The 21,533-nt window shown below is 37.3% G+C and overlaps 1 protein-coding gene across 1 annotated transcript in view; it reads left to right on the forward strand.

Annotated features, from left to right (window-relative positions):
• CFAP54 (cilia and flagella associated protein 54) overlaps window positions 1-20,693 on the forward strand; it is a 317,030-nt gene extending 296,337 nt beyond the window's left edge. Inside the window, exon 68 of the mRNA XM_066262086.1 lies at window positions 20,574-20,693. Within this exon, the coding sequence (XP_066118183.1) occupies window positions 20,574-20,693 (120 nt within the window). The remainder of the gene's footprint in view (window positions 1-20,573) is intronic.
• The last annotated feature ends 840 nt before the right edge of the window (window positions 20,694-21,533 follow it).

Consider the following 21,533-nt stretch of genomic DNA (forward strand, 5'->3'; position numbering starts at 1 on the left):
CACATTTGGCTAAGGGAGAATGGAAAGCCCTTATAAGAAAAGGCTAGACTATTAATGTACTCTTCAAAACACTAAGAAAAGGCTAAGCTGTTGATAGCATTTTCAAAATGCTGTCTCGGGGATTTGCCAGCAGCAGTGTCAGGGTGAAATACACTTCCATTCATCAAGGGACTGAGAGCCTTTGTTATCTGTGTTCAAAGTATTGGTCCTACTTTTGTCAGACATGCAACTTCAGGGTATAATGGTACTTGGGTATAATTTAAACTAAAATATAATCCTGAACCTGATATTGTATATTTACTATGAAAGTGGTAGAAAGTGTGTTCACTGCTTGATAAAGCAAGCCAGGCTTCATTCAGGATATAACTGGATTTCAGAATCAAAGGGAACATTTCTTGAAATTTAAGTCACTTGTATAACTTCTACAGTGCTAAGAGGCAGGGATATCATTAGCAAATCTGTTCACTGCTTTCTACATATTTTGCTGAATATGGAGTTAAATGTTTACTTTCATTTACTTTATTCATCTTGCTAAATGATTTTGTCTTGATTGAAAAACTGGACCTTTCACAGTGGGATTAGATTTTCATTTTAGGAGGATGTTGGTTTTTGCCTCATATAGTTGAGTCAATTAGCAAACTTCTGGAAATTCTCTAGACAAATCTTCCTTGCAATAAAATACATTTGCAAAGAAGGACCAGCTTTAAATTTACCCACTTCTCTTGTTAATACTGAGACACTAGCTGTTTCAGGTTTCTGTTCTTAGTCCACCTGAATCTTAGGCAGCCAATGCCATTGCTCTTGACTCAGCGCCCGTGAGAGCACCGCAAAGTGGGCAGAGTGCTCGGCGCACGTTCAAACCCCGGTCATACCCTTATGCATAAGTCATTAATCCTTCAACACCTCAGGTCAATCGGATTCTGTTGAAGGTCTAGAAAGGGATTATCATAGTGGATAAAAACATGATTTGCTTCTTGTTTCCACCATCCATTGATGTGTGACTGTGAGCAAGTGACTTCATTTCCTTACCTGTATGTGGATAATGGTTACTCCTCTGGCAGGATTACATCAGAAACAGCATGCAACCCATTTAGTCATAATGTTGGTGGTGAGCATTCGATGCATTGTGGTCATCTTTATTTTTCCCAGACTTAAAATAATATGAAGTGAGTCATTTTTTCATTTGACCATTAGTAATTCCCTTCTTAGTGGCCTTTGGCCTGTCTAAATACTTGCTAATTTTCAAAAGAATAAAAGAACATTTAATGGATGTATTCTTAGTATTAATTTTCAACCATCCTTTTTTAATTAAATTTTTTGTTTTGAGATAATTGTAGATTCACATGCAGTTATAAGAAATTATAAAGAGAGATCCTGTGTGCCCTTTGCGCAGTGTTCCCCAATGATAACATCTTGCAATATTGTAGTATGCTATCATAACCAAGATTCTGACATTAATAAAGTCAGGATACAGAACAATTTTATCTTTACAAGGACCCCTCATTGTCCTTTTATAGCTACTTAACTTTCCAATCCCGCCACTGTCCCTGACCCTTGACAATTGCTAATCTGTCCTCTATTTCTATAATTTTGTCATTTCAAGAATACTGTATTAAAAGAACCCTATAGGTAGGGACCCTTCTCATTACTCAAAGGTAACCACCATTGAAAAAACCACCACAGAAGCACATGAGATAAAAAAGATAGCAACAGAGGAAAGATGTATGGAATACAACCAAATAAAAATAAAAGATAGAAAAACAAAAGAGAAGGATCAAACAAGACACAAAACTAACAGAAAGCAAGATATAAAATGGCAATAGGGAACTCACAAGTATCAATAATTACACTAAATGTAAATGGATTAAACTCACCAATAAAAAGGCACAGAGTAGCAGAATGGATTAAAAAACAAAATCCAACTGTATGCTGCCTACAGGAAACTCATCTAAGTAACAAGGATAAAAACAAATTCAAAGTGAAAGTCTGGAAAACAATACTCCAAGCAAATAACATCCAAAAAAAAGCAAGTGTAGCAATACTCATATCGGATAATGCTGACTACAAGACAGGAAAAGTACTCAGAGACAAAAATGGCCATTTCATACTGGCTAAGGGGACACTGAATCAAGAAGACATAACAATTCTTAATATATATGCACCAAACCAAGGAGCACCAAAATATATAAGACAGCTACTTATTGATCTTAAAACAAAAACTGACAAAAATACAATCGTACTTGGAGACCTCAATACACCGCTGATGGCTCTAGATCGGTCATCCAAACAGAGAATCAACAAAGACATAGTGGCCTTAAACAAAACACTAGAGCACCTGGATATGATAGACATCTACAGGACATTTCATCCCAAAGTGACTGAGTATACATTTTTCTCCAGTGTACATGGATCATTCTCAAGAATTGACCATATGTTGGGCCACAAAAACAACATCAGCAAATTCAGAAAAATTGAAGTTGTACCAAGCATATTTTCTGATCATAAAGCCTTGAAACTAGAATTCAACTGCAAAAAAGAGGAATAAAATCCCACAAAAATGTGGAAACTAAACAACATACTTTTAAAAAATGAATGGGTCAAAGAAGAAATAAGTGCAGAGATCAAAAGATATATACAGACTAATGAAAACGACAATACGACATATCAGAATCTATGGGATGCAGCAAAAGCAGTGATAAGAGGGAAGTTCATATCACTTCAGGCATATATGAACAAACAAGAGAGAGCCCAAGTGAACCACTTAACTTCCCACCTTAAGGAACTAGAAAAAGAAGAACAAAGACAACCCAAAACCAGCCGAAGAAAGGAGATAATAAAAATCAGAGCAGAAATAAATGAATTAGAGAACAGAAAAACTATAGAAAAAATTAATAGAACAAGGAGCTGGTTCTTTGAAAAGATCAACAAAATTGACAAACCCTTGGCAAGACTTACCAAGGAAAAAAGAGAAAGAACTCATATAAACAAAATCCAAAATGAAAGAGGAGAAATCACCACGGACACCGTAGATATACAAAGAATTATTGTAGAATACTATGAAAAACTTTATGCCACTAAATTCAACAACCTAGAAGAAATGGATAAATTCCTAGAACAATACAACCTTCCTAGACTGAGTCAAGAAGAAGCAGAAAGCCTAAACAGACCTATCAGTAGAGAAGAAATAGAAAAAACCATTAAAAACCTCCCCAAAAATAAAAGTCCAGGCCCTGACGGCTATACCAGCGAATTTTATCAAACATTCAAAGAAGACTTGGTTCCTATTCTACTCAAAGTCTTCCAAAAAATTGAACAAGAAGCAATACTTCCAAACACATTTTATGAGGCCAACATAACCCTCATACCAAAACCAGGCAAGGATGGCACAAAAAAAGAAAACTACAGACCAATATCTCTAATGAATACAGATGCTAAAATACTAAACAAAATACTAGCAAATCGAATACAACAACATATTAAAAAAATAATACATCATGATGAAGTGGGATTCATCCCAGAATCTCAAGGATGGTTCAACATACGCAAAACGGTTAATGTAATACACCATATCAACAAAACAAAGAACAAAAACCACATGATCTTATCAATAGATGCAGAAAAGGCTTTTGATAAAATACAACACAATTTTATGTTTAAGACTCTCAACAAAATGGGTATAGAAGGAAAATATCTCAACATGATAAAGGCCATATATGATAAACCATCAGCCAACATCATATTAAATGGCATAAAACTGAGGACTTTCCACCTTAAATCAGGAACACGACAAGGGTGTCCACTCTCTCCACTCTTATTTAACGTGGTGCTAGAAGTTCTGGCCAGAGCAATCAGACAAGACAAAGAAATAAAAGGCATCCATATCGGAAAAGAAGAAGTAAAGGTATCACTTTTTGCTGATGATATGATCCTATACATCGAAAACCCAAAGGACTCCACAAAAAGATTACTAGAAACAATAAACCAATACAGTAAGGTCGCAGGATACAAAATTAACATACAGAAGTCCAATAGCCTTTCTATATGCCAACAATGAAACAACTGAGAAGGAACTCAAAAGAATAATCCCCTTCACGATTGCAACAAAAAAAATAAAATACTTAGGAATAAACATAACAAAGAATGTAAAGGACTTATATAATGAAAACTATAAACCATTGTTAAGGGAAATCGAAAAAGATATAATGAGATGGAAGAATATACCTTGTTCTTGGCTAGGAAGAATAAATATAATCAAGATGGCTATATTACCCAAAGCAATATACAAATTTAATGCAATTCCCATCAAACTTCCAATGACATTTTTTAAAGAAATAGAGCAAAAAATCATCAGATTTATATGGAACTATAAAAAACCCCGAATAGCCAAAGCAATCCTAAAGAAAAAGAATGAAGCTGGGGGCATTACAATACCTGACTTCAAACTCTATTATAGGGCCACGACAATCAAAACAGCATGGTATTGGCAGAAAAACAGACACTCAGACCAATGGAACAGAATAGAAAGTCCAGAAATAAAACCACATATATATAGTCAAATAATTTTTGATAAAGGGGCCAACAACACACACTGGAGAAAAGAAAGCCTCTTCAATAAATGGTGCTGGGAAAACTGGAAAGCCACATGCAAAATAATGAAACTGGACTACAGTCTCTCCCCCTGTACAAAAATTAACTCAAAATGGATCAAAGATCTAAACATAAGACCTGAAACAATTAAGTACATAGAAGAAGACATAGGTACTCAACTCATGGACCTGGGTTTTAAAGAGCATTTTATGAATTTGACTCCAATGGCAAGAGAAGTGAAGGCAAAAATTAATGAATGGGACTACATCAGACTTAGAAGTTTTTGCTCAGCAAGAGAAACTGATAACAAAATAAACAGAAAGCCAACTAAATGGGAAATGATATTTTCAAACAACAGCTCAGATAAGGGCCTAATATCCAAAATATACAAAGAACTCATAAAACTCAACAACAAACAAACAAACAATCCAATAAAAAAATGGGAAGAGGATATGAATAGACACTTCTCCCAGGAAGAAATACAAATGGCCAACAGATATATGAAAAGATGCTCATCTTCTTTAGCTATTAGAGAAATGCAAATCAAAACGGCAATGAGATACCACCTCACACCTGTTCGATTAGCTGTTATTAGCAAGTCAGGTAATAGCAAATGTTGGAGAGGCTGTGGAGAAAAAGGAACCTTCATACACTGTTGGTGGGAATGTAAAGTAGTACAACCATTATGGAAGAAAGTATGGTGGTTCCTCAAAAAACTGAAAATAGAACTACCTTATGACCCAGCATCCCTCTACTGGGTATATATCCCAAAAACTCAGAAACATTGATACGTAAAAACACATGCAGCCCCATGTTTATTGCAGCATTGTTCACAGTGGCCAGGACATGGAAACAACCAAAAAGCCCATCAATAGATGACTGGATAAAGAAGATGTGGCACATATACACTATGGAATACTACTCAGCCATAAGAAATGATGACATCGGAACATTTACAGCAAAATGGTGGGATCTTGATAACATGATACGAAGCGAAATAAGTAAATCAGAAAAAAACAGGAACTGTATTATTCCATATGTAGGTGGGACATAATAGTGAAACTAAGAGACATTGATAAGAGTGTGGTGGTTATGGGGGGGAGGGGGGAATGGGAGAGGGATAGGGGGTGGGGAGGGGCACAAAGAAAACAAGATAGAAGGTGACAGAGGACAATCTGACTTTGGGTGGTGGGTATGCAACATAATTGAACGACAAAATAACCTGGACTTGTTATCTTTGAATATATGTATCCTGATTTATTGATGTCACCCCATTAAAAAAATAAAATTATTAAAAAAACAAACAAACAAAAAAAAACCCTATGGTATGTAACCATTTGGGGCTGGCATTTTTTCACTCAGCATAATTCCCCAGAGAGCTATTAAACTATGCTTTTGATGAACCACAAGATCTTATGTATATTGGCACATTTTATTTTGGCAACAAGGTTATCATTATTAGCCAACCATGCTTAATGTGGTACCTGTAATACAGTGCATAGAAAACGTTCAGGGAGGTTCAGTGGTGGCTTTTTACTCCACCTACCTTTCCCCTTCTCCTCCTCCTCCTCTCTGTCTTTCTCTTCTTTCCTTGTTCTCTTTTTCCCCACATCCTCTTATTAATGTGGACAAAAGCTGACTGTTTAAGTTGAAAATCTAAACTGAATTAAATAGTTTATAAGAAAATTCTTTGTAAGTTACAAACGGTTAGACTTTCAGAAATGTCTGGTCGGTGTTGGCAACATTATAAGGATGGTTTGCTTGTGCTCGTGGTGTGCACTTATGTGAATAAAGAAGTCAGCGGGAGCAGGTTTTTCCCACACTGTGCCCATGTGGTCTGCCCTCCAGTGGGAGCTGCTAACCCACAAAGCCTGTCACACTTTGATTCCAAGCAACAAAGTCCCATGAACAAAACAGAAATGTCAGTTCCCATTCTTTATAAATCCTTTGCTTTAAAAAAAGTGCCTCCTGTTTCTAGTTGCCAGACATTAAGCCCAGTGAACTCCTTCATGAAAACATCAAGAAATGCCAAGTATTGTTCAGACTCTAGTCTTTATTTCTATATCTGAGGTGAGAAGCCCACAGGCAGACCCAAGCCAACCCTGTAGGGGAGCCCAGTGTTGCTGTCCTTAGTCTCAGCCTTTCTTCCTGTACTGTTCCTACTGAGATTCAAAGTCCTGTCCTTTCAGGGGAGTTAAATCCTACTCTGATGGAGTCTTCCCCTATTCAGGAAGAGGGAAGGGTAGAGCAAGGTTGCTAAAGCATTCATGTTTGAGTCAGGGTAGGGTAGGCTACGCTGTGCTAAAAACAACTCTAAATCTCAGTGGTGATAAAAGTTTATTTCTTTTCCATGCAAAGTCCTGTGAAGGATAGGCAACTCTCCTTCAACCTGTAACTGTGCTCTCCAGAATGTTGGCCTCCAAGGTCACCACTGCAGGAGAAGAGGGCTAGGGAATTTCCGAGGTGATTTTAAGTAGGGTGACCATACATCCCAGTTCGCCTGTGAAAGTCACAGCATGTACCCTTGATTTGAAGTAATAGTTAATATTTCTCCTTTTATTTTATTCTCAAAAGTGTCCTAGTTTAGACAATAAATAAGGGTGACCATTTCTAAGAACCAGCTATCCTAATTTCTGCTCATATCCTATTGGCTTTCATCTAACAAGCAAGGATGTAGAGAATTGCATAAGAGGCAATACCGATTTTAGTGAACACTGACAACTTCTGACACAATAAGCTTTTTCAGGAATACCATGCATTTTTAAACAGAATTAATTCTATAACTTAAATTATCGAAATTGTGTTGAGTAGGCATCATATAAATATGATATTCTTTATAAATCTCATTTAATCACCCATTGTGGTAAACAGAATCGTGTCCCCTACCGCCACACAGATGTCCGCATCCTAATCTCCAGAACCAGTTACTTTACATGACAAAAGGGATTTTGCAGATGTGATTAAATTAAGAATATTGAGGTGGAGTGATTATTCTGGATTACACAGGTTGTCCCTAAATGTAGTGAGAGGTTCCTTATGAAAGGGAGGCAGAAGGAGATTTGACAATGGAAGAGAAGGCATATGATGATGGAAGCAGAGGTCAGATGGAAAAGGAGACTAGAAGTCAGGGAACTCTAGAAGCCTCTATGACAAAGAAAAAGATTCTCTCCTTAGAGTGCCCAGAGGGAACTAGTCCTGTTGACAACTTGACTTTAGGGCAAGAAAACTTATTTCAGATTCCTTATCTCCATGACTGTAAGAGAATAAATTTGTTGTAAATTTGTTATAGCAGCAATACGAAATGAATACACACATACCAGTATATTCTGAAGCTCAGCATGTGACTTTAGATTTCTGTTTCGAGTTAAGGCAGATAACTGTCATTATCCTTATTTTACATGTGAGAAATTGAGTCCTGAAGAGTTTTAAGTGATGTGCCAAAGTTCCCTCAGCTAGCACCAGTGCCAGGATTCATGCCTAGGCAGACTGGCTTGTCAGGACATGATCCTAATCACTCTGCTCTACTGCCTCTCCCCTTTTGCCCAACTGTCCTCTGAACTCCCTCCCACCCTGTCCGTCAACCATGAAATGCCCCTGCTCTGAAGTCTCTCCTCCCATTCCCACCTGACTTGACTTCAGTCTCTTGCTCTGCCCAGGGGCTTGATGGCACTTGAGACACTTTTCCAGCTTCATTCAGCTTTTGGAATTTTTTTTTTTTTTTGTATTTTTCTGAAGTTGGAAACGGGGAGGCAGTCAGACAGACTGCTGCACGTGCCCAACCGGGATCCACCCGGCATGCCCACCAGGGGGCGATGCTCTGCCCATCTGGGGTGCCGCTCTGTTGCAACCAGAGCCATTCTAGCGCCTGAGGCAGAGGCCATAGAGCCACCCCCAGTGCCCAGGCCAACTTTGCTCCAATGGAGCCTTGTCTGTGGGAGGGGAAGAGAGAGACAGAGAGGAAGGAGAGGGGGAGGGGTGGAGAAGCAGATGGGTGCTTCTCCTGTGTGCCCTGCCTGGGAATCGAACTCAGAACTCCTGCATGCCAGGCTGAAGCTCTACCACTGAGCCAACTGGCCAGGGCCGCTTTTGGAAATTTTATAGATAGTCTAGGTCAGTGGTAGTCAACCTGGTCCCTACCGCCCACTACTGGGCGTTCCAGCTTTCATGGTGGGCGGTAGTGGAGCAACCAAAGTATAAATAAAAAGATAGATTTAACTATAGTAAGTTGTTTTATAAAGATTTATTCTGCCAAACAGTGAAAATCCAACATAAAGTACTTGGTAAGTAATTATTATTATATGCTTTAACTTGCTGTAACTCTGCTTTATAAATTTTATAAAGTCAAATTACTTCTGTACTTTATAAATCACCATTACTGTGGAACTGGTTAGAAAATTTTACTACTAACAGAGATACAAAAGTGGGCGGTAGGTGTAAAAAGATTGACTACCCCTGGTCTAGGTCTTCCATAGGGAATTTAGGCTTCAGGTGAAATTATTGAATTGCTTCATATTTAAGATTCTGGGAAGATATTACTGAATCTTCTTACTCTTCTTTAATTTCTAATTCTGTTCCTCATACTCTAGAGAGGGGAATGTTCCCAAGAGCAATCAAATAAAATGATTAATAGAAGTAATACTGGAACCGTGTTAAGCTTGTTTGACCACAGCCCAGAAAAGAAGTAACTGGAATGTTAGTTAGTATATGAATTCTTATTTAGTTGTTACTTTACATCTCCCCTTAGCGTATGTTGGTTATATACTAGTGTGCATTTTGCCATATCACCACTTGGTTAATGATTCTATAGTTAACCACTGAATTAAATATCTATGCCTGCCATGGCCCCTGCTCTGAGCCCCCAGATCTCCCCAGGTCCAGAGAACTTCCCCAGCTCTGGGAATGGCTGCCTGACAGCCTGTGGCTCGAGGCCCTCCTCAAGATTTGCCTCTGGCCAAAGGACATGGTCTCTTTCTTGGGGGGAAGTCTGCATCCAAAATTACTGGTTTATATGGGGGTACGAAGACCCGATCTCCCCTACCATTGTTAGGACAATGTGGAAGGGCTGTCCCAGCTGCGAAGCTTCCTGTGGGGTCGGCGGAGCCCTTGCTGTGACTGACTGCAGCCTGTCCTCTCTCTCTGCCAGTTCTGCTCTCTCCCCTTTCTCCTGGCTGTTGATCCCAAGGGTATTCCCTAATAAACTTCCCAAAAGCTACATTCCCTCTTGGGGTCTGCTTCCTGGGAATCTGAACTACCACGTGAGTTAAAAATAAAAAATGAAGATCCCTGACTGAGGATAATTACATAAATCAATCCTTACTTATGGGAATTAAAAGTATTCTAAAGGAAGTAGGAAACATACTTCATGTCTTAGAGATTATTTTTTAATGTAGAAGTAGGGGGAAAACCTCATACACATATCACTCACTCACGATTAAAAACACATTTTACAGTGTGACCCATAATGCAATCACATTTTCTTTTGACCTCCATTTTAACAGTTAATTTACAAATAAAGTGAACTCGATAAAACAAGGACTCCATTTCCAATCTTCAATAAATGCAGCCTTCCTTTCTTGGCAAAACAATTTTTCCAGAGTATAAAAACAGGACTTGAGAAAGCTTTAAAACCATTTTCTGAGAAGAAAGGCAATGATGTAAAGTGAAATATAATCACACATAAGTACTGTATCAGAATTTATACTCTCGCATCTCCACAGAGAATGAAAAGTAGATATTCAGGTTTACAACACACCGAATATAGGCATTTCTGCTAAATCCTCTATCCAAGAAAACTCTTCTTTCAATTTCCCCCTCAAACCCCTGATTGTAAGCACTGAGCCATTGACCATGAACTTGCATCTAGCCTTTATGCCCTGTGCACTTCATTGTTGATTATGTAACTCATATTTTCTGTTCTGATTAGAGCTTTTGGTATCTTAAAGAGGATATGTCCTGTTTGAGATCTTTTATTAGTTCTTTATTTGGTGAAAAATACTTTCCTGGAGGGAGAGAGAAGCTGTTCTTTCTGCACAATAAGGAAAAGGCTCTTTTCTCTGGACCTTAGGTTTTTGAGCAGTCAGAATAAGCCTCAGTCTGTATAGCCTAAACTTTTATTTTTTTCTTAAGGGTCTCTTTTGGTCTTAATGGATTGTTTTCTTAAACAGTTTCCTAAAAGAAGCATATGCCCATATTGATGATGTTCACTGCCAGCTTCGTCACCATCCATCAGGTAGTGCCTTGGCTGGGCTGAGATGAGGCATGCAGACACCGTGTGCAGAATGAATGCCGAGGAGGAGGAGGGGCAGAGGAGGAGCTCGAAAGACTCTGAAGACATTTACTAGCTGAATATATGTTGGGATGGTGGTGTGGTTTTCCTGATACAAACCAGTCTGACAATACTCTGACACCAGTTGGGTATCCTACAATTCAATTCACTTCTGGCACTACTACCCAGAATTAGTACAGACTCCACAGAGTAAGAATTCAGTCCAAGACTGCCTGCACTTCAGATGCCAGCTGCAAATGAGGTGCCAGGCTACTCATACTTCTTCCCAGCATACTAAAAAATTTGGGAGTTCCCAAGATGCCCATTCAGGTTTGGTAATTTGCTAGAATGACTCACAGAACTTAGGAAAGCACTTCGTGTTTAATTACCAGTTTATTATAAAGGGTAGAACTGAGGAGCAGCCAAACAGAAAACATGCACAGGACAAGATATAGGGGGTGGGGAAGAGCAGAGCCCCATCCCCTCTCTGGGTTTCTACCCGCCCAGCCCAGGGCATTGACGTGTCTACCAACCAAGAAGCTCCTTGAGAGCTGTCAGTATGGGGTGTTTACAGAGGTTTCATTACATAGGCACAATTGGTTAAATCATTGGCCATTGATGACTGAACTCAATCTCAGGCTCCTCTGCATCCTCAGAGTTCAGGGTGTAGGGCTGAAAGTTTTAACTCTCTAATCACATGGTTGGTTTTGCTGATGACCAACTCTATCCTGAAGTTAGCACATAAAAGAAAAATTTTAAGGACTTTAGAAGTTTTATGCCAGGAACCTGGGTCAAAGACCTCGTATTTTTAATTTTTTTATTGTGCCATAACTGTAAACTATGAGCATAACCTAAAATTGGTTTTTAAACATACATCCCAGTGTACCTTGGCCAGGTAACTCAGCTGGTTGCCAGGTTGCCAGGAGAGGCATATTCAAGAATCAATCAATGAATGCATAAGTAAGTGGAACAACAAGTAATGTTTGTTTGTTTCTCTCTCTCTTTCCTTTTTTCTCTCTCTCAAATCAATAAATTAATTTTAAAAGTACATACTAGAGAATGCAGTCTTCCTCAATATATCTTCCATTATGGAGTCACTCTTTGTAAATGACAATAAAGAGGCCACTGTTTAAAAGCACTTTTAGCTCAGATGTGAGGAGGGAGGCCAGGCTCCTTCATATTGCTAAAATGATTTTGTCTAGACAAAAACATTTTATCTTCTGTGCATGTGGAAAAGTGTGTCTAAGCAAGAATTGTCCTTTTTTAAAAGGTGAACTCTGCTCAAGAGCTCTAGGAAACACTCTGCATAGTGGTTATAGAGTGTCAGTGATGATGGTGGTAATGATTTAAGAACAGTATATTCTATTCTTAGTGTAACATTTGAACCAATTCTTTACACAAATACTTTTTCTCCTATATCCTGCCTTAATTTGTGATGTTCTTGTTCTCTGCAAAATATCTTTATAATAATGTTATTTATTTAAAATTAATTTAAAATGATTCCTACTATCTCACCAATATGACTCTTTGATTTGATATGGTAAAAAAGAAACCCTCTTTTCTGTCATATTTAAAGATTTATTAATACAAAAATTAGAGTGATACAGAAGATAGTCTTGTTCTCAGCAGTGTGAACTTTCCTATAGTCTGGTAGAATTGTATAGAAGCCCTTCTCATCTTCCTAAGAGTTGAATGCTGTTTCTATTAGACTGTGGAAAATAACATCTATTGCTGTTGGTATTGGTATTCTGTCTTGATCATATAAAAAGCATAGTGAACCAAAATATATCTACTTCTCTCTCATCCAGAACTTTTATGAGATGAGTAACCAGTCATTCATGGTTTCAATTCTTTAGTAAGGTAGTATCATATTATTCTTTTTACTTTGGAATGCATGTATTTTCCCAGTCTGAAAATAAATGCAATCAATCATTAACTTCAAAGACTTAGGTGATTGTTAAGAAGACATAGAAAATATGGGAGAGAAACTTATATGAGGATGCTGGATGAAAACAGTAATTGCTTTCCTGCCTTGAAGCAATTAAAATTATTTTTTCCATGTCTGTGACACTCTGTGTTTTAAGATACTTGAGAGGAGGCAAAGTTAAATTTATCCATATCACACAGCCCACAATTTTTGATATCCACTTACCAATTTCAAGAGCAGGCAAAGCTAATCAATTAGTGGAAATTTGGCTTTCTCCCTTTTTTCTTAGTCATTAACACTTAGACTTAATGAAAAGACAGCTGACATTGTGTAGAGAGAAGTGAAAAGAGGTCTCAAAGTAGGTGCTCAATAAAAACTCATTGGAGTGAGAAAAATTACAGATACTTTGAAGACTATCTGATTTTTTTTTCAATCAAGGAAAATTGTTGGAGCAAAAGAACAGAAGTAATAAAATCTTTCATTATAATAGAATCTAGTTTTCATGCAGAAACTCATATAAAACACAGTATAGCATTGGCAAATAACCCTTAACTGTCCAGTGCCTTTCAAAAATCCTAAACATGTTCAAGTCCAGGCCAGATTTTAATGACACCCTTCAGTGTGCCCCAGCTTGATCAACTTTCTTTCCCTTCTTTATAGTTTTTCAGACTTTTATCCTTGCCCAGCAAGGAAATTCATCATCATTTCTTTAATATTGCTTGTTAACACATAACCTACTTGAACGCATTTACAACCTACTACCTGCCAAGCTATTATCTTCCTTTCTCTCTGCGAAGTCTTTCCTCATCCAGGTAATGGAACAAGAATTTGCTGGTTTCTTATTTTGGACAACTTGAATACAAAGCTATTTACAAAAACATATAAGACTTCTTAATAATTATATAATTGCCAATATTGTCTCTATTGAACGATAAAGAAAGGAATTCATTAAGCCCTGGCTGGTTGACTCAGTGGTAGGGTTTGATTCCCAGTCAGGGCACACAGAAGAAGTGCCCTTCTGCTTCTCCATCCCTACCCCTCTCGCTTCTCTCTCTCTCTCCTCCCCTCCTGCAGCCATGGTTTGATTGGAGCAAGTTGGCCCCAGATGCTGAGAGTGACTCCATGGCCTCTGTCTCAGGTGCTAGGAAGAATTCAATTGCTGAGCAACAGAGCAATGCCCCAGATGGGCAGAGCATCACCCTCTAGTGGGCTTGCTGGGTGGATCCCAGTCAGGACACATGTGGGAGTCTGTCTCTGCCTCTCCTCCTCTCACTGAATAGAAAATAAACAAACAAATAAACAAACAAACAAATTCATTAATTTTACTTGAGCTTAACTTTACTTGAGAATTTCCCCATGGAAGACCTAGAACCTTCCATAAAATTTCCAAAAGCTGAAGCTAGAGAACTGTCTAGATTACTATTAAGACCATGGAAGGTAATGACGGAAGTCAGGTGGGAGTGGAAAGACAGGCTTCAGAGCAGTGGCATTTCACAGTTGACAGACAGGGTGGGAGGGAGTTCAGAAGACAGTGGGTAGTAGAGGAAGCAGTAAAGCGGAGTGGTTAAGAACATGTTCTGAGGAGCCAGTCTGCCAAGGTGTGAATCTTGGCTCTGACACTAGCTCAGGGAACTTGTACAAATCACTTAATGTTTCTGAGCCTCATGGGTGTGTTCAATTTGTAAAAAATTAGGTGAGCTCACTTAAATATCTAGGTAAGTCAATATTGAATAGATACAGAATAAGAAGCATGTCTAAAGAAATACTTTATTTGTTAATTCAGTTATTATACTTGAAATCTTGTAAATTTTACTTTTTTTAAATTTCAAATTCTCTGGGAAGACAATATAACTCTGACATTCAGATTTTCTTAATGAAGGAGTGGGAAAAAGTAGATTCACAATTGTGAGTATGCAAAACATAGAGTTTATTCTTATATCATTATTTATTATTTATTGTATTACTTCCTCTTCTTCATATTATTATTATTAACTTACTTTTCCCCCCTCCTATATTTATAACATCAATATAAGTTTATTACATAAACTTTCCCCTTTCCTCTGGACTGAAGAGTCAGGTAGTTAATGACAAACTAGCATCGCTTCTAATCAACACTGTATGGGAATTCTTACCAATGAAATAAATGAAGAAAAATAAAAAGGTATGATTGTGTGAAAGGGAGGAATAAATTCTCATTATTCATAGAGACAGAAAATCCAAAATAGCCTTATAAAAAACCTCTTAGAATGAATAAGTAGCCTGGCAAAGTTGCTATATACAGTATTGATGTAAATATAAATTTTTATTTCCATATCACAGAAAAACAGATATAAAAATTTAAAAAAAACTATCATTTACAGTAGTATTAAAAAATTTACATAGAATTACAAAGACTTAAATTAGCCAAGATCATCTAGAAAAAGAAAAAAGCTGGACTTAAACACTTCTAGTTTTCAAGTCTTATTAAAGAGCTACAATATAGTGTTGAAGTAAAGTATAGAAACAGACTAAGGGAACAGAATAGAGTCCAGAAAGAGTTCCACGTGTACACAGTTCCATGGTTTATGTCAAAGGCGACTCTTTAGTACAGTGATGAAAGAATAGTCTTTCAAAAAATGGATTTGGGTTAACTGGGTATTTACTTAGAAAAATCATGTTTTGATCCCTACCCTGTAATATATACAGAATCAGTTTCAAATTGATTGTAGGACTAAAAATAAATAATAAACAGTGAAGCTTCTAGAATAAATCATAGATTATCTTTATAACTTTGGTAATGGTAGAGATTTCAAAGTAAGACATAAAAAAAGTATTGTAAGGGAAAATATGAATAAATTGCACTATATTTTAAGACACTATTTTTTTTATAGTTTTACTAGGGTGACATCAATAATTCAGGGTACATATGTTCAAATAAAATATGTCCAGGTTATCTTGTCGATCAATTATGTTGCATACCCATCACCCAAAGTCAGATTGTCCTCCGTCACCTTCTATCTAGTTTTCTTTGTGCCCCTCTCTCTCTCCCTTCCCCCTCTAACCACCACACTCTTGTCAATGTCTCTTAGTCTCATTTTTATGTCCCACCTACGTATGGAATAATGCAGTTCTTGGTTTTTCTGATTTACTTATTTCACTCCGTATAATGTTATCAAGATCCCACCATTTTGTTGTAAATGATCCGATGTCATAATTTCTTATGGCTGAGTAGTATTCCATAGTGTATATGTGCCACATCTTCTTTATCCAGTCTTCTATTGAAGGGTTTTTTGGTTGTTTCCATGTCTTGGCCACTGTGAACAATGCTGCAATGAACATGGAGCTGCATGTTAAGACACTATTAAGAGAGTGAAATAGCAAACCCCAGAGTGGGAAAATAATATTTATATATACCCAACAATGGACTAGTTTCTAGAATATATTAAGAATTCCCATACATATCAGTAAGAAAAGAACAACTCAATGTTAATTGGACAAAAGACATACATTTTAACAAAGAGACCAATAAACCTATGTTTAATATTATTACTGTGGATATGACATTAAAAAATAAAGAGGTATCTCAAAACATTCAACAGAATGTCTAATTGTGTGAAAACGTGGAGTAACTGACTCCCTCATACATTACTGGCAGGGTTATAAATTGGCGAATGACTTTAGAAGACTGTTTGGTAGAATCAGTTTAAAGAGATATATATGCATAACCAATGTCCCAGAAAATTCAATTTTTATGTGTATGCCTCCTATAAATGTGAGCCTATGTATATCAAAAGGCATGCTGATTCATAACAGCAAAAAATAAAGTTTTTAAATAATATGAAATAATCCAAATGCCCAGCATTTGGAAAATTAATAAATAACGATCAATTAATTCAGTGGAAATTATGCATCAATAAGAATGAAGAAACTATCATTAATATTCAACAACATGGATGAATCCGAGGAGCATAATGTTGAGCAAAAACAACATAGATAAAGAAGAGTACATATTCTATGGTTCTACTTAAAGACAGTTGAAAATATAGGTAAGACACACACACATGTAAAATTAAATATTGGCATAGAAGCCAGAATAGTGGTTACTTTGCAGGAAGGAAGGCAAGATTAGTGACTAGGAGAGCACCAGGGGACTTATGGATGCCAATCACGTTCTCTTTCTTGATTTGAGAGATAGTGATTGAGGGTGTATTTATTCATTTGGAAACAAAATCAAGTTGTACACTTAATATTTCTCATTTTTCTTTCTGTATGTTATATACTTCAATCAAAAGTTTATTTAAACAATTGTGTTCAGTAATAGAAAAAATGTAGACTATGATAACAGAATAGAAATAGCTGGAATTTGAAGCATCGGACTTGTCCACCAAAGGGCTGAAAATGCCTAGTTGTCTAGAAAGGTGAGACTAATAATAACACAAGGGTAAATTCTGACATTTTAGGATAATTTGTGTTCCCCAGAGGATGGATAAAAATAAATAACTCAGGATAACAATTGTTTTTATTTATCTTCTTGATCCGAAGCTGTCACTTGTGACCTCCATAAATAAATTCAGCAGTTAATCTTCATCCTTTGACAAACAGCCACTTGTTTCTTCAGGTTCATTGTCAAGGGTTAGAGGCCAAAGTGCTCTATTTGTATCTAGTATATAAATTGCATCATAAAGATACTTCTAATGTTATCTACAACTACTTGGCCACTTTTTAAAACCATTCTTTTTAACATAAGACGAATTCTACAACAGGGCTATCGCACAGGAGAAACACAAATATTTTCCTGTTAATTATTATTTCTGTATGTACTACTTTGAAATAATCTACTGAAGGGTGTTATTGAACGTGAGGCCTTTAATCACCATATAATTGATTAAATGTTTAGTGAAATAGCAATGAAATAAAACCAAAATGATCATAGTAATAGCATATATTTTCAACATATTAATAAACTAGTGAATATTAGCCCTCCAAAAGGTTTCCCTTTTTTTTTTTTTTTTTGTATTTTTCTGAAGCTGTAAACGGGGAGAGACAGTCAGACAGACTCCCGCATGCGCCCGACCGGGATCCACCCGGCACGCCCACCGGGGGCGACGCTCTGCCCACCAGGGGGCGATGCTCTGCCCCTCCGGGGCATCGCTCTGCCGCAACCAGAGCCACTCTAGCGCCTGGGGCAGAGGCCAAGGAGCCATCCCCAGCGCCCGGGCCATCTTTGCTCCAATGGAGCCTTGGCTGTGGGAGGTGAAGAGAGAGACAGAGAGGAAGGAGGGGAGGGGGTGGAGAAGCAAATGGGCGCTTCTCCTATGTGCCCTGGCCGGGAATCAAACCCAAGTCCCCCGCACGCCAGGCCGACGCTCTACCGCTGAGCCAACCGGCCAGGGCCATCCCATTTTTTAAAATAAATAAAAATAGTCATTAAATGGTAAAAAAGGTTTCCATCATAACATGCTACCCTGGGTGTAGAAAAACCTCATATATTTCCGATTGAAGTATTAATTGCCAGGACCCATCTGAAAAGGAGTCTGGCCGGAAATGTAATGTACAATGTAAATGCCCTTTGACTAAACTAACCATCTTGGGGTATCAATAACACAGAAATTAAAGCACCTGTGCCCAGGAGATATATCAGTAGACACATACACAAAAACTAGAAACAACTTTTTTGATGAATGATTGAATCAGTGAGGATATATTCACTCCGTGCATTGTTATATAGCCATTAAAAAGAATGTGTTCAATAGTGATAACAAAACGTGGCCTTTGTTGAGTGTTTGTAGTAGGCACCCTTCTAAGCACCCTTGAGCAACACCGCTTGAATGTGTGAGCCCACTTAAATGTGTATTTTTAAAATAAATACTTACAATATTGTAAATGTATTCTCTCTTATGATTCTCTTAACATTTTCCTTTTTTTTCTAGCTTACTTTATTGTAAGAATATAGTATATAATACAAATAACATACAAAATATGTTTTAATCAGCTGTTTATGCTATCAGGAAGGCTTCTAGTCAACAGTAGGCTAGTTAGTAGTTAAATTTTGGGAGAGTCAGCCTGACCAGGCAGTGGCGCAGTGGATAGAGTGTCCTACTGGGACGCAGACGACCCAGGTTCGAGACCCCGAGGTCGCCAGTTTGAGCGTGGGCTCATCTGGTTTGAGCAAAAAGCTCACCAGCTTGGACCCAAGGTCGCTGGCTCAAGCAAGGGTTACTCGGTCTGCTGTAGCCCCATGGTCAAGGCACATATGAGAAAGCAATCAATGAACAATTAAGGTGTCTCAATGAAAATCTAATGATTGATGCTTCTCATCTCTCTCTGTTCCTGTCTGTCTGTCCTTCTCTCTGACTCGCCCTTCTGTATAAAAAAAAAAAAATTGGGGAGAGTCAGAAGCTATACGTGGATTTTCAACTGCGTGGGAGGGTTGGCACCCCTAATCCCAACATTGTTCAAAGGTCAACTGTATTTTATAGTGTAAACTCATTCCATTTTTGTAACAACAATACTATATGTGAATGATTACTATTTCCACTTTATGGGTGAGAAAATTAAAGTGCAAACACATCAATGATTTTACCTAACCTCACATATCTGGTATGTGATGAGGTCTAAATCTGAACCAGACGGTCTTATTCCAGAATGCACAGTCTTAACCTCCATGTGTTTTTCTATCGCCCTGAATTGATTGAGATTTCTCTTATATATTGGTAATTGAAAAAGCAAATAATAAAAATATAAGTATTCTATTTCAAAAAAATGAAAGGAAGAAAAGGAGAAGAAAAAACCCACATGAATATACATTTGTGTGAGAATTTTAACAGTTTTGAAAAAATACTCCTCAAACTAGTGACACTAATTACTTCAAGATTTAGTGAGAAAGGAAGTGTTATTAATTTTATTTATTTGCCTTTTTATTATTTGAAGTTATAGAAAACATTGGAATAATTTTTTTTTTATTCCAATAAAGTGAAGAAAAATAAATAAAATCTAGGCTCCATTTTTAGGTTCATTATGTTTTTTTGAGAATAAAAGATTCATTTAACAGGTAGACAAGGGATTAATAAACTTGTCCCCTAATTTTTTACCAGAATTCACAAGGATCTGATTCACTATGGCCATTCTACATGACATCATTCGTCTTCAAAAGTATCTAGACATTCATGAAGTGGGTCCCCAGTAAACATTCATTTCCTTTCCTTCATGTTTTTCTCTCAATTCTGACTTTCTCCCAATCAAATAACTAGTGCTATGATAAAAAAAAAAGCAGTGTTATTTCCTAATTTTCAGTTTCTCAAGTGACTTTGGCTACACTAGTTCTTGGTGTGGTAATACGGAGCCTCTTTCAGAGACATTAAGGTCCTAACATAATTTGCTTCACTGTAGGACTTCAGCTCAAAATGAGAGAGGGAGAGTTGTCAACTGGGCAATCTGTTATGGAAGAAAGCATTTCGTTAGGAACAGAGCCAAACGTCCTACACTTAGAATCATACACAATGATTATGCAAATATAAATGATATGTATTTCTAGAAGTATCTGCTGTTTTATAGGTTCATTTTTATAGGTTCATAAATATGACTCTGTATGCTATTTTAAACTTATAGATAAGAATCTTAATAGTATATAAAATGATATATGTGACATTTTAGCAGTGTAAAGATGTGAAACTTTGTGTCTTACCTTAGGCAAGAATTAAATATCTTTCCCATAAAATTACTATATGGAATTGGTGTTAGTGTATTTTGAGAACTTTATTTCAGCCAACGGTTTGAAACAATGCATTTCGTGAATCTTTTTATGCTTTTTCTCAGGTTCCATTTGATGTCTCGCTGCCATCAATATTCAATCTTGAGAGCCTTTTTGATCTCGCAAATGGTTGTATCATATCAGAAGGAAGCCTTTTCAACTGGATTGTGTCGATTATTCCCTGAACATTCTTTACAAGTTAACCTTTTAAAGGATTTGTTGTTTTCTTGTTTTGAAATGTTTCAAAACTGTCCTCTTACAACAAACAAAATAAAATTGATTTCTTACGCAAGCTAAATTTCTCTAAAAACTATACTTTTGAGTAATGTTTTACATTGCATTGATTTAAATGACAATTTTGTTGTGTGTTAAGACACCTTACAGAGCTATTCATAGAAAATATGTTTGAGCACATGTAGTTTATGTTTAAATTTTCTTTAGATGTGTCTATATCGCAAGATCAAATTAAGCCAGTGGTTCTCAACTGAGGGGAATTTTGCATCTTGGGTGACATTTGGCAATCCCCAAATAATTTTTGATTATAATAAACTTGAAGGAGAGTGCTGCTGGCATCTAGTGGGTAGAAGCCAGGATGCTGCAAAACATCTTATAATTCCCAGGAGAGCTCCCCACAACCAAGACTTAGCTGGACCAAAATGTCAATAGTGCCAAGGAGGAGAAATCTTGGACTAAATCTCAACATGCAATAAATTCAACTTTGGGAGTTTGTCTATGAGATTTGGGAAGAAATATGTAGCAAGTCAGACCTTTCATATTTTATACTTTTGAAAGGAAACATTGCAGAAAATTTCAGAGCAGAGATTTTCAACTTGTGTGCCGCAAGAATTTTTAAAAACATGCAATACTTGGCCCTGGCTGGTTGGCTCAGTGGTAGAGCGTTCGCCTGGCGTGCAGAAGTCCTGGGTTCGATTCCCGGCCAGGGCACACAGGAGAGGCGCCCATCTGCTTCTCCACCCCTCCCCCTCTCCTTCCTCTCTGTCTCTCTCTTCCCCTCCCGCAGCAAG

This window comes from Saccopteryx bilineata, chromosome 1 (genome assembly GCF_036850765.1).
Source record: "Saccopteryx bilineata isolate mSacBil1 chromosome 1, mSacBil1_pri_phased_curated, whole genome shotgun sequence".
NCBI lineage: Eukaryota > Metazoa > Chordata > Mammalia > Chiroptera > Emballonuridae > Saccopteryx > Saccopteryx bilineata.